At 45.2% G+C, this 12,688-nt stretch overlaps 1 protein-coding gene across 1 annotated transcript in view; it reads left to right on the forward strand.

The window, feature by feature from the left end:
* LOC126094611 (myrosinase 1-like) overlaps positions 1-12,688 on the forward strand; it is a 230,084-nt gene that overhangs the window by 104,140 nt on the left and 113,256 nt on the right. The window contains exon 3 of the mRNA XM_049909089.1: positions 8,696-8,829. Coding sequence (XP_049765046.1) covers positions 8,696-8,829 — 134 coding nt within the window. The remainder of the gene's footprint in view (positions 1-8,695; positions 8,830-12,688) is intronic.

Here is a 12,688-nt window from a genome sequence, read left to right on the forward strand (position 1 = left end):
GTAAAACTTCGTATCGTGCAGTCATCAAGGGTACACGAGTGGGCCTTCGGCTCCGAAAGCCCATATCAATGATGTTTCGTTGAACGGTTCGCCATGGACGTCTTGCTGATGGCCCAGCAGTGAAATCTGCAGCAGTATACGGAAGGGTTGCACTTCTGTTGAACGATTCTCTTCAGTCTTTGTCGGTCCCGTTCTTGCAGGATCTTTTTCCGGCCCAGCGATGTCGGAAATTTGATGTTTTACCGGATTCTTGATATTCACGCTACACCCACGAAATGGTCGTACGGGAAAATCCCCACTTTATCACTACCTCGGAGATGCTGTGTCCCATCAATCGTGCGCCGACTATAACACCACCTTCAAGTTCACTTATATGTTGATAACCTGCCAATGTAGTAGCAGTAACCGATCTGACAACTGCGCCAGACACTTGTTGTCTTTCACAGACATTGGCGACCGCAGCGCCGTATTCTGCCTGTCTGAATACGCATGCCTATACCAGTTTCTTTGGCGCCTCAATGTATAACTGTTCCCGTGTACCAACTGAGGTGCGGAACCCTAAAAACAACCCGTTTCCAAAAACATTGCCGCTGGATTTTTTTATATTTAAAGGTTTCACCAAAAGCCCAATGAAAGGCAATTATAATTTCTGATGGCATATGGGAGTGGCACCAAACGCTAAATAATATATCGGTTGTGTGGAAAAATGTTTTCAAATCAACCATGGATCTGCCTGTGTTTAGTTGTTCGCAGAAAGTCGTGCGTCCCTTCAGCAGTCTCTCAAAGCCAGATCTTCCGTGTATATAGATAATATGGGGCGAGTGAATGGTTTTAGTGATACACAGTAACTTTGCATAATGTGTCTTTTGTTGTTATTCAGCACGAGACAAAAACTGTTCCACATCATCATTACGGCTGTCGTCAGTGTGAGTACCTGAATCGATGATGCACAATGTTACCTGAAGCTCTCGTAACAAACCGCCACATGCTACTCCCGTTACTTTGATATACTCTTTTAGATGACGATTAGTTTGGCTTCGGGAAAGGTAAAGGTAACAACAGAGAGGCAATTCTGATACTGCGGTTGATAATGGCAGAAAGACCGAAGATAAACCAAGAAACGCTCATAGGATTTATCGACCTGGAATAAGTATTCTACAACATAACTCAAGGTGAAAGGATATAAATGATTAGATTCGCTGATGACACTGCTATCCTCTGTGAAAGTGAAGTAGAACTGCAGAATCTCTTGAAGAGTCTAATAAGTACAGAATATGGTTTGAGTGTAAATCGAAGAAAAACGAAAGTAATGAGAAGTAACAGAAATGAGAACAAGGAGTAACTTAACACCAGAATTAGTGATTTCGAAGTAGATGTAGTTGAGGAATTCTGCGAACTAGACGGCAAAATAACCCATGACGGACGGAGAAAGGAGGACACAAAAAGCAGACTAGCATTGCCAAAAAGAGAATTCTTGATCAAGAGAAGTAAATTGGTATTAAAAATAGGTCTTAATTCGAGTGAGAAATTTCCGAGAATGCACCTTTGGAGCACAGCATAGTATGGTAGTGAAACCTGGATTATGTAGAAACTGAAAAAGAAGAGAATCGAAGCATTTGAGATGTGGTGCTACAGAAGAATGTTGAAAATGAGTGGACTGATAGGGAAGGAATGAAGAGGTTCTGTGCAGAATAGGCGAGGAAAGGAGTATATGGAAAACAAAGACGAGAAGAAGGGACAGGATGATACGACATCTGTTAAGACATTAGCGGATGACTTCCATGGTACTAGAGAGAGCTGTAGAGGATAAAAACTGTAGAGGAAGACAGAGACTGGAATCCATCCAGCAAATAATTTAGGATTTAGGTTGCAAGTGCTACTCTGAGATAAAAAGAGAGGAATTTGTGGTTGGCTGCATAAAACCAGTCAGAAGACAGATAACTCGAAAGAATTGTGTTCTTGTGCGGTTTTTGCTTCGTCATTACATTCTCTTCCTTGCGGAACGTACAGGGGTTGAAGAAAATTATGCAAATTCCATGAGAAATTATTTTTCCCACGTGCTAATCGAGAGTGGGACGGTCGAGAAATAGTCTGAGGGTGTTTCTGTGAAGCCTCTGCCAAACATTTACGAGTGAATTTCAGAGTAGCTACGTTCGTGAAAATGTAGATGCATTAAGCTTATCTTCTTTACTGCCTGTTTCAGTATATGAGGAGACTACTATTAGGCAAGTGAACTTTTAACAGCGGAAATTACGAGCGCTGCGCCAGTTGCATTCTACTGTTGAGGGAAAATCTACACTGCAATAAGGATGGCGGTTTATTACATAAGGGTCTGTGCAACTGGCCACAGATAAGTGAGACAAAAAGGGAGAAAAAGTATTTGAGCGCTGCTACAAGTGTGATGGAGACTGCCTACGTGGTACGTAGCGTCTCTTGTTACGAGACAAAATGGATTGATCTAAAGGTAATTTCGGTAGTTCCACAAGGGAGTCTTATAGCGCCATCACTGTTTACATTTTTTTCAGGGTTCAGTTGCAGAGTAAATTAAAGAAACAGAGTAAATCTGATGAAGCTTTGTGCATTAGTGTTGCACGGTGTCTTTAGTATCGCCGTCGATCGCTTCACGTCGCACTTTTCAGCTCTGAGAGTAGAGTGAGTACTTACAAAACCAAACACCGTCTGAATAGGCATTGAAGGCCCAACGGTACCGACCGGCCGCCGTGTCATCCTCAGACCTTAGGCTTCACCGGGAGCGGATACGAAGGGCCATGTGGTCAGCACATCTCTCTCCTGGCCGTTGACAGTTTTCGTGACCGCTGGTGCTCAATCGGCCTCACGAGTGGTGAGTGCATCCCACTTGCCAACAGCACTCGGCAGACCCGGATAGCAAAAATGGTTCAAATGGCTCTGAGCACTATGGGACTCAACTGCTGTGGTCATAAGTCCCCTAGAACTTAGAACTACTTAAACCTAACTAACCTAAGGACAGCACACAACACCCAGCCATCACGAGGCAGAGAAAATCCCTGACCCCGCCGGGAATCGAACCCGGGAACCCGGGCGTGGGAAGCGAGAACGCTACCGCACGACCACGAGATGCGGGCCCCCGGATAGCGACCCATCCAAGTGCTAGCCAATCCCGACAGTGCTTTACTTCGGTGATTTGACTTTGACCGGTGTTACCACTGCTGCAAGACTGTTGGCACAGTGCGTACTTAAAGATGCTCAAAACATCGATGTTTACTGCCTAGAGTAAAATACATGCTGTCATTCGATATCTTCGTACTGAGGGGCATTAATTTCATGCAGCCCAAATAATGTAACGGTCATGCATGACAGCAAACTGAGGCAATGGCTTAAGATCTATGAAGCAGGGCATGCAAAGGAACACAATGCAGGCGGTCGGGAAAGGAAGCGACGGTTAAGTGATGATCTTGATCAGCGAGTGGATCAGGTGACTTGAGAAAGTTGTCTACGAAGGGCAACTCAGAATAAGCGAAGGGATGTCATCAGCCACTGTCGTCTTCACGACAATGCTCCGCCACACTGCAGCTGCAGCAAATACGCTCCTGCAGCGTTTTCAATGGGAAGTGTTTTAATCCCCCACCATACAGCACGGACTTGGCTCCCTCTGATTTTCATCTCTTTGTTCACATGAACCACTAGCTAAGAGAACAGCATATGGGCATAGACGACGAACTGCATACCAGCATAGAAGAAGTTGGGTCTCTCTGAGACAGGGCTCTTGCTGTGTGAATGTTGTTTAATACCTCAGATTTTAAGGAAAATGATCGAGTCTCAGAGGGCTGTACTTCTCATAGTCATCCTAAGTGTGCTCGTTTACGCAGTTTTGGGCAAGTTGCTTGCTTGCGTGTAGCCAGACACTGACTTCTTCTAACGCGCTGGACCGCTTTTGTGACGTCTCTCTAGAGTATTCATGCGAGAAGGACCGGTCAAACAGCAGAAAGGACTCTCTTACAACGCAGAATGCATCCTGATGGAAATGATCGAACTCTGAATCAGCTGCAGTTGCGACCAGCAGAAGTTATGCCCTCTGTACCGGTGCATCACTGCTGCCTAGTTTATGTGTCTCGTTCACCCTCAGAACCGCACACAATATCACTAATCAAATTATAGTAAAAAATAAAATCATTGCTAACCCCAAAGCCTTGTTAATCTCTAGTTAATCTACTTACACTGTGTAGGTAATACTTCGCTACTCCAACACAGAGTGGCATCGCAAAATATATTTCATGCACGAAAGAAGTGGTTTCGATTGTAAGAACAATTCTTGAGCGTTACTCGTCGTTTTAGGACCTTACTAGGTTGGATTAACAGATGCAAAGTGGAGCAGCACATTTCGTCACGGGATCATTTACTAAGGACGAGAGCGTCACACAGATACTGAGCAAGCACTCGTGGCAGACGACACAAAATAGGAACTGTATATCAGGGAGAGATTTACTGCTGAAATCAGAGAGCTTACGTTCCAAGCATTATTTCGTTCCACATATGTCTCGCGAAACAATCGCGATGAGAAAATCGGAGAAGTTAGTCTTTCTTGGCATGCACAATTCGCTAATGGAAGAGGGAAAGAGGTAAATGATAAAGGCCCAGGAAGTACTCATTGCCACACACTGCCAGATGGCTTGCGAAATATACATAGAAATGTACACACACCATAAAAAGTTTTGCATCACCCCCGTTCCTAGAACTCCTGAAGATAGACGATGACTGTGGATATTGTATCACAGACATGGTCCCTGTGACTGTTCAGAGATGTCATCAAACCCGCCCAAAGATGTAAACAACCATGCATGAACAGCACTTATTATACCGAGGGGGTCCGACAGCCAAACAGTTCCAGTCAGCTCACCAAGAAGGAGGTACATGACTCGTGTTGTCTGTAGTTTAACCATGCCTAGACGGTCAACACCGCGGTTCGTTCGCGTTCGTATTGTTGCTTTGTGCTAGGAACGGTTCTCAACACGGGAAGTGTCCAGGCGTCTCGGAGTGAAGCAAAGCGATGTTGTTCGGACATCGAGGAGATACAGAGAGACGGGAACTGTTGATGGCATGCCTCGCTCAAGCCGCCCAAGGGCTACAACTGCAATGAATGACCGCTATCTACGGATTATAGCTCGGAGGAATCCTGACAGCAACGCCACCTTGTTGAATAATGCTTTTAGTGCAGCCACAGGACGTCGTGTTACGACTCAAACTGTGCGCAACAGGCTGCATGATGCGCAACTTCACTCCCAACGTCTGTGGGGAGGTCCATCTTTTGCAACCACGACACCATGCAGTGCGGTACAGATGGGCCCAACAACATGCCAAATGGACCGCTCAGGATTGGCATCACATTCTCTTCACCGATGATTGTCGCATATGCTTTCAACCAGACAATCGTCGGAGACGTGTTTGGAGGAAACCCGGTTAGGCTGAACGCCTTAGAAACACTGTCCAGCGGGTGCAAAAAGGTGGAGGTTCCCTGATTTTTTGGGGTGGCATAATGAGGGGTCGACGTACGCCGCTGGTGGTCACGGAAGGTGCCGTTACGGTTGTACGATACGTGAATGCCATTCTCCGACCGATAGTGCAACCACATCGGTGGCAGCATATTGGCGAGTCATTCGTCTTCATGGGCGACAATTCGCGCCCCCATCGTGCACATCTTGTGAATGAGTTCCTTCAGGATAACGACATCGCTCGACTAGAATGCCCAGCACGTTCTCCTGACATGAACCCTATCGAACACGCCTGGGATAGATTGAAAAGGGCTGTTTATGGACGACGTGACCCTCCAACCTCTCTGAGGGATCTACACCGAATCGCCGTTGAGGAGTGGGACAATCTGGACCAACAGTGTGTCAATGAACTTGTGGATAGTATGCCACGGCGAATATACGCAAGTATCAATGCAAGAGGACGTGCTACTGGGTATTAGTGGTACCGGTGTGTACAGCAATCTGGACTACCATCTCTGAAGGTCTCGCTGTATGGTGGTACAACATGCAATGTGTGGTTTTCATAACCAATAAAAAGGACGGAAATGATGTTTATGTTGATCTCTATTGCAGTTTTCTGTACAGGTTCCGGAACTCTAGGACCCGAGGTGCCGCAAAACTATTTTTAATGTGTGTAGAATAGTACTGATAAATGGTAAACCGCTAAAAGACCCAAACTGTAGGAAACTGCAGGAAACAGCAAAGGAAAAGTAGCTACAACTGTACGGTCAACTGTCAGCATGTCTAACAACCTTATTGTCTGAAACTGCTTGGCAGATTGAAATGTGTGCCAAACTGGGACTCGCACCTCGCACCTTTTTGCCTTAAGCGAGCAAGTGCTCCACCGACTGAGCTAACCGTCTGCTACACAGTTTTAACCTGCCAGGAAGTTTCAAATTATCACACACTCCATGTGTTAACGAGAATTTTCCTGTTGAAAAATGGCACCGCTGTACTGTTGCATGGGAGTTAACACATGAGGATGCAGCTCGTCTGTGACATACCGTTGCACTGTCAGAGTCCGTTCAGTCACTACCATCCATGATCTGAGGTAACATCTGATGGCTCCCCACACCACGATACTAGGAGTAATACTTAAAAACACTGGAAAATGTAACGTCGTCTCAGGTCGCCGACATATTCACCGATGATATTCAACCAGGTTAGCGCAGAACTGCGATTCATCACTGAACACACAGCGACACCACTCATCAATAGCCCATGCTTCCCGGTCGTGGCATTGCTCCAAACACAGCCTATGCATGGGACTGAATCTCCTAGTTCGGCAGTTGCTATTATCCGACCAGTAGTGTGGTATGACCAGTATGTTGCAAGGAGTCCATTACTCGTTCTCAGATGGCAGACGTAGATATCAAGAGATGACGATGTACTTGGTGCAGAATACGGTGATCCTCCGTTGTGACCGGAAACCTGGCGGCGAGAATGCCTGCCCTTGTCTTCCCGTGCAGTGCAACAACGGTCCACTGTCAAATCTGAAATATCTGGATACTGCTCGATTCGACCAGTCGGCCAGATGGAGTCCCATATTAAGGTATCTTTCAAACTCTGTGGTTTGCTAATAATGCTGTCTCATACGAGTGCACGGCATCTTTCTGTCATTCACAGTGATAACATTAGACGGCGTTCACGCCTCTTATATACTCTACCAGGCCTGGTAACAACACTTAACACGAACAACACTAATGAACTTCGGTGGTATCCGCTATACTTGTCGCGAGGAATTGCAACTCTTATTCATTTATGTACCTGCCGATGGTATGTGTGTGTATGGTTACATTGACTCTGCTTTCTGGCTACTTCAGTTCTTTTGTCAGGCAGTGTGTATAGTAATACAAGTCATTTCTACTGTTAGTTTGGTACGTCTGTTCTAGGCACCTTTTCTACAGTTGTTCAAATTGCTGGATAAATTTACTTTGTAAACCCTTGTGCAGACATTTTGATGCAAGGCCACCACAGTGCTCATTTTTCTACAACTAGTTTCGACAGTAAGTCATCGTCTGGCTAACTTTAATTATTTTGTTCATGGGGTACCACGTTCTTAAAATACAATATTTAAAAAAAGAATTGTCTGCCAGACGATGACATCCTGTTGGAACTAATTTCAGAAGAATAAATATTTTAGCAGCTCTGTGATGGGTAGGCATAAAAATGTCTCTTATGAAAGATATAGACTCTAACTTAAAAAAGAACCTGTGTACACCTTTCCACTATGGAACAACGGATAAACTGTCTCTTAGACATATTCGCGGCGGTCTCTTTAGGTAACTCATGGCACAAATATCTTGTATGAACTGAACATTGTACATCTTTTGCTGCAGTTAGCGATTCTCTACCAAGGCGATACCTGATATCTCAGCCTTAACTGCTAGCAGCTTGGTTGGTTGGTTGGTTGGTTGATTTGTCGGTCGGTCGTCGGTCCCATCGGAGTAGGGAAGGATGGGGAAGAAACTTGGCCATGCCCTTTCAAAGCAACCATTGCTAGCGGCTTCATGGGTTGGGTTGGGTTATTTGGGGAAGGAGACCAGACAGCGAGGTCATCGGTCTCATCGGATTAGGGAAGAACGGGGAAGGAAGTTGGCCGTGCCCTTTCAAAGGAACCATCCAGGCATTTGCCTGGAGCGATTTAGGGAAATCACGGAAAACCTAAATCAGGATGGCCGGACGCGAGATTGAACCGTCGTCCTCCCAAATGCGAACCCAGTGTGCTAACCACTGCACCATCGCGCTCGGTAGCAGCTTCAAGGTGTTGGTTCTATGCAACTTACAGTGTAGTTGGCTCTGTAGTCGCTTCTCTGCACACATATCACTGACAACAGCAGACAGCCTCTTGCAAAATGGACACCTGGAACATGGGCGGTTTAATCTACGTTACAAATCGCAAATCGGTCATCAATGCCGACTAAGAGAGAACTTGCCCTTGGTTATTACTATGGTCGTGTAGTCGACACGCACTTTTTAATAGGTGTTCCCAGAGGGCAATTTGTCTACTGTTAACTGGGGTTGAAGGTAAGCCACTGTGTCAGAGGGAAGGGGGAAGGGGGGGGGGGACGGAGAGGGTTCCGAGCTCAAACTGATGACCAAAGTGAAAGTAGGATAATTCTACAATTATGATTCGCATGCAACGTTCTTTTCATTCTGTTAAAGGACCTTTCTTATTTGTCTTTTAGGCAAGGGCGAGAGCATCTGGGACCACCTGCTGCATTCCGGTGGCAAAATCACCGATGATGGTGGCACTGGTGACGTAGCAGCCGACTCATACCACAAGTTTCGGGAGGATGTCCAGCTTCTAAAGGAGCTTAATGTGAGTATTGTGCAGTGCAAACCTAGCCGTGACCACATGAACGTATCACCTCTCATTATCCAAAACAACGACATTTCTTTTGTAGCATTCACGAGAAATGGATCTATCCCTAACAGGCCATTCCGTGAAATTTCGGGCTAGCTGCCGGAGATCTGTAGCTTTTTGCCACGATATTCCGGCCCAATCTTCCGGCCAGCTTCAGGTGTAGACTGGCGATAATGCACTGAACTCCCGTATGGCATCGCACAAAGACAACAGAACTGCACAGGGTAGCTTATATAATTCCGTACGAGTACAGAAAATATTATGTAGGGCAAACGATGCGCGCTGTTTGGGAATACACAACACCAGCGGCCACTACGTACGCTATCGGATCAAAAGTATCCGGACACTCCAATGTAATGCGGATATGATCAGTAGATGTCACTAAAGGCGAACCCGCCAGTATAAAAGGAGGCGGGGATTATTGTGAAGTAAATAGAGAGGTCGATCAGGAGAACTCAGTGATTACAACGCGGATTAGGCGTTAGATTTTAGCTGAGTAAGAAATCCACCGGGCACATTTCAACTCTTCTATATCTGCACAAGTGGACTGTTGGTGATGTGACTGTGAAATAGAAATGCAATGGAACAACCACAGTGAAACCAACACCAGGCGGACCTCATTTACTGACGGATAGGGACCAGTTCCGAAGTGCCACCAGCAGTCCAGGTACCGCATTGACTTAATGGGGTATGATGATCGAACAGATCTCCTCATAAACTACACATTTTTGTAGTCAATGTTAAGCGACGTTTGAGGTGGTGTAGAGAGCGGTGCCACTGGTCAGTGCATGAGTGGAAACGAATGATTTGGACTGACGATTCACGCTGTTCTCTGTGGAAATCCGATTGAAGGGTTTGGGTTTGGCCAATGCCAGAAGAATGTTACCTGCCATCATATGTAATGCCAACAGTGACGCTCGGAGGACATGATGTTATGGCATGGGAGTGATTATCATGTTTAAGGTGTGGTTCCCACACTGCGCTTAAGAAAACAGTAAATGCGGTCAGATATGAACACATTTTCCAACACTGTGTAAAGTGTACAGTGGAGGAACAGTTTGGAGACGATGATTGATAGTTATCACCAAAACCGTGGACACTGTTGTAAAACAACATCTGCAAAGGCAATAGTTTCTGAACAATAACATTCCTGAAATGGTCTGCCCTGCGCAGAGTCCCGATCAGGATCCAATGGAACACCTTTGGGATGAATCAGAACGTCGACTCTGCTCCAGATGCCAGCGTCCAATATCACTACCTTGTCTGGTTTCGGCTTTTCAGGAAGAATGGGCTGTCATTCCTCCACAGACACTCAACACCTCACTGAAGCGTCCCCAGCATAGCTTTAGTCTTTACAAAGGCGAAGGGTGGACACAGCTCGTATTAATGTACACTAATAGGCGTCCAGATACTTTTGATCAGATAGTGTATGTCGGCTGGTCATTCGATAAAATACAATGAAACCAAATTCAAATGGTTCAAATGGCTCTGAGCACTATGGGACTCAACTGCTGTGGTCATAAGTCCCCTAGGGCTTAGAACTACTTAAACCTAACTAACCTAAGGACAGCACACAACACCCAGCCATCACGAGGCAGAGAAAATCCGTGACCCCGCCGGGAATCGAACCCGGGAACCCGGGCGTGGGAAGCGAGAACGCTACCGCACGACCACGAGATGCGGGCACAATGAAACCAAAATCAAAATTGAGGAGCATACTTCAAACTTTTGGAGCTCCATTAACTGTGAATCAGTGCAAATATGTCTATATGAGGCCTTAGGCAGTCAGTGCGGCGGTTTCCATTTGGATACTGCATAAATCAGTTGCATATTTTTCAAAGGAGCCGCTCCGAAATTTGCCTAAAACGATTTAGGTATACAACGGAAAACCGTAACTTTGCCAGGTGAAATAAATGCACAAATAAATAAATAAATATTTTATGAGAGATACTTGTGTGTGATACAGCTGAACCCGATAAACTTAATTTCTTTCCATATTTTGGTGCGAGTTTTAACTGAGTTTTGAACTGTATCCTATTTTTGTATTTGTGGAGATTATCAGCAGAAGTTCAAAGGAACCAGTAAGAGAGTTTTATAGATTGTTGTTATTCACATTGGAGTTGCGACATCTTTAAGCCTGTGTTGTGGACCAAATTTAAGCTGGTAATCCTTAATAATGCAGTTCTCGAAAGTATAGTAAAGGTGAGATTATGGTTCTTCGAGAAACGCTTCCTAGTTGATTAGCAGAGGGATCCGTAGCGAAATTTGTATTGTGGGCTGTACACAAGTTGGCTAAATTTCATACGCTGAAATATATGACCTAAAATTAACTATGCGCAAAACCTATACAAAGAGATTGTACCTCTACAAGCCGACTGCTGTAGCCGAGCGGTTCTAGGCGCTTCAGTCCGGAACTGCGCTGCTGCTACGGTTGCAGGTTCGAATCCTGCCTTGGGCATAGATGTGTGTGATGTCCTTAGGTTAGTTAGGTTTAAGTAGTTCTAAGTCTAGGGGACTGATGACCTCAGATGTTAAGTCCCATAGTGCTTAGAGCCATTTGAACCATTACCTCTACAAACTTTTAAAAATTTAGTGCAGTCATTTACGTAGTTCCGTGCAGCACATTAGCTAGGACGAATGACGAAAAAGGTTCAGCACTTTATCGAGCGAAGATATCAGGCTAGAAGATACGAAAGAATCAAATCTTTTCACCAAGTAGTTCGCTTAAATACTGTAAGTATTTCGTAGCAGGCTGTGCGTCCGTTCCAGCACTTCGCTGAGAAGACCCATAGCTGTGGTTATCACTGTAGTGCATGCCGTAGCGATAAGATTCTAACACGTTTCAACTCTCATGCCACCGGTTATAGCGGACGTCAAGCAACGGCAAGGACGTCGCCAACCTAGGACAATTCCGAGCGTAGCTGTACTGCCGCAGTGTTTTGTCGCCTAAAGCTGCTGTGTACTGTGGGTTACTTCCGTCGCTCACTGAGGATGCAGCCTAAAACAGCGCCGGCCGGTGTGGTCGTGCGGTTCTAAGCGCGTCAGTTTGGAACCGCTGGACCGCTTCGGTCGCAGGTTCAAATCCTGCCTCGGGCATGGATGTGTGTGAAGTCCTTAGGTTAGTTAGGTTTAAGTAGTTCTAAGTTCTAGGGGACTGGATGACCTCAGTGGTTAAGTCCCATAGTGCTCAGAGCCATTTGAACCATTTGAACCTAAAACAGCGCGCGTATCCCAGCTGCGGGTACGAGTGAGAATTCGTGCGACGCCACGAAGCTCAGAGTACAAGAGGCATGGACGTCTGAGTATTAGCGTTCGTGAATAGAATTACTATTAAATTTTTATTATAGTCAGACTAAGAAAGAAGAAAGTGGTGTGTAGTCTATAATGTTCGTTCACTGTCAATCAGAAAGCTGACCAGTTAGCAGTTCACATGAGACATGGCGAATTGATTCTGCTGAGTATCACAAAACCATTGGCATAAAAACAGTCAACACCCTAGATCGCATAAATATTTCTTTATTTAAGGCAATCGATTTCGAGAGGCTTTGCTGTTGTCTTCAGGTATTAAAATTTTTTTTTTGTGAAAAGTGTTCATTTTACGTTGGACCTCACATCAAGTTGCCATGTGAGGTCCAACGTAAAATGAACACGTTTCACAACAAAAAGATTTTTTGAGGCCTCAAGATGACAGCGAAGTCTGTTGAAATCGGTTGTTTTAAATAAAGAAATATTTATGTTATCTAGGCTGTTGTATGTTTTTAACAAGTAAAACAGATGGCTCCTTCGGTCTTTTTAATATGAGAAAATTCAATAA

This window comes from Schistocerca cancellata, chromosome 8 (genome assembly GCF_023864275.1).
Source record: "Schistocerca cancellata isolate TAMUIC-IGC-003103 chromosome 8, iqSchCanc2.1, whole genome shotgun sequence".
Classification (NCBI taxonomy): domain Eukaryota; kingdom Metazoa; phylum Arthropoda; class Insecta; order Orthoptera; family Acrididae; genus Schistocerca; species Schistocerca cancellata.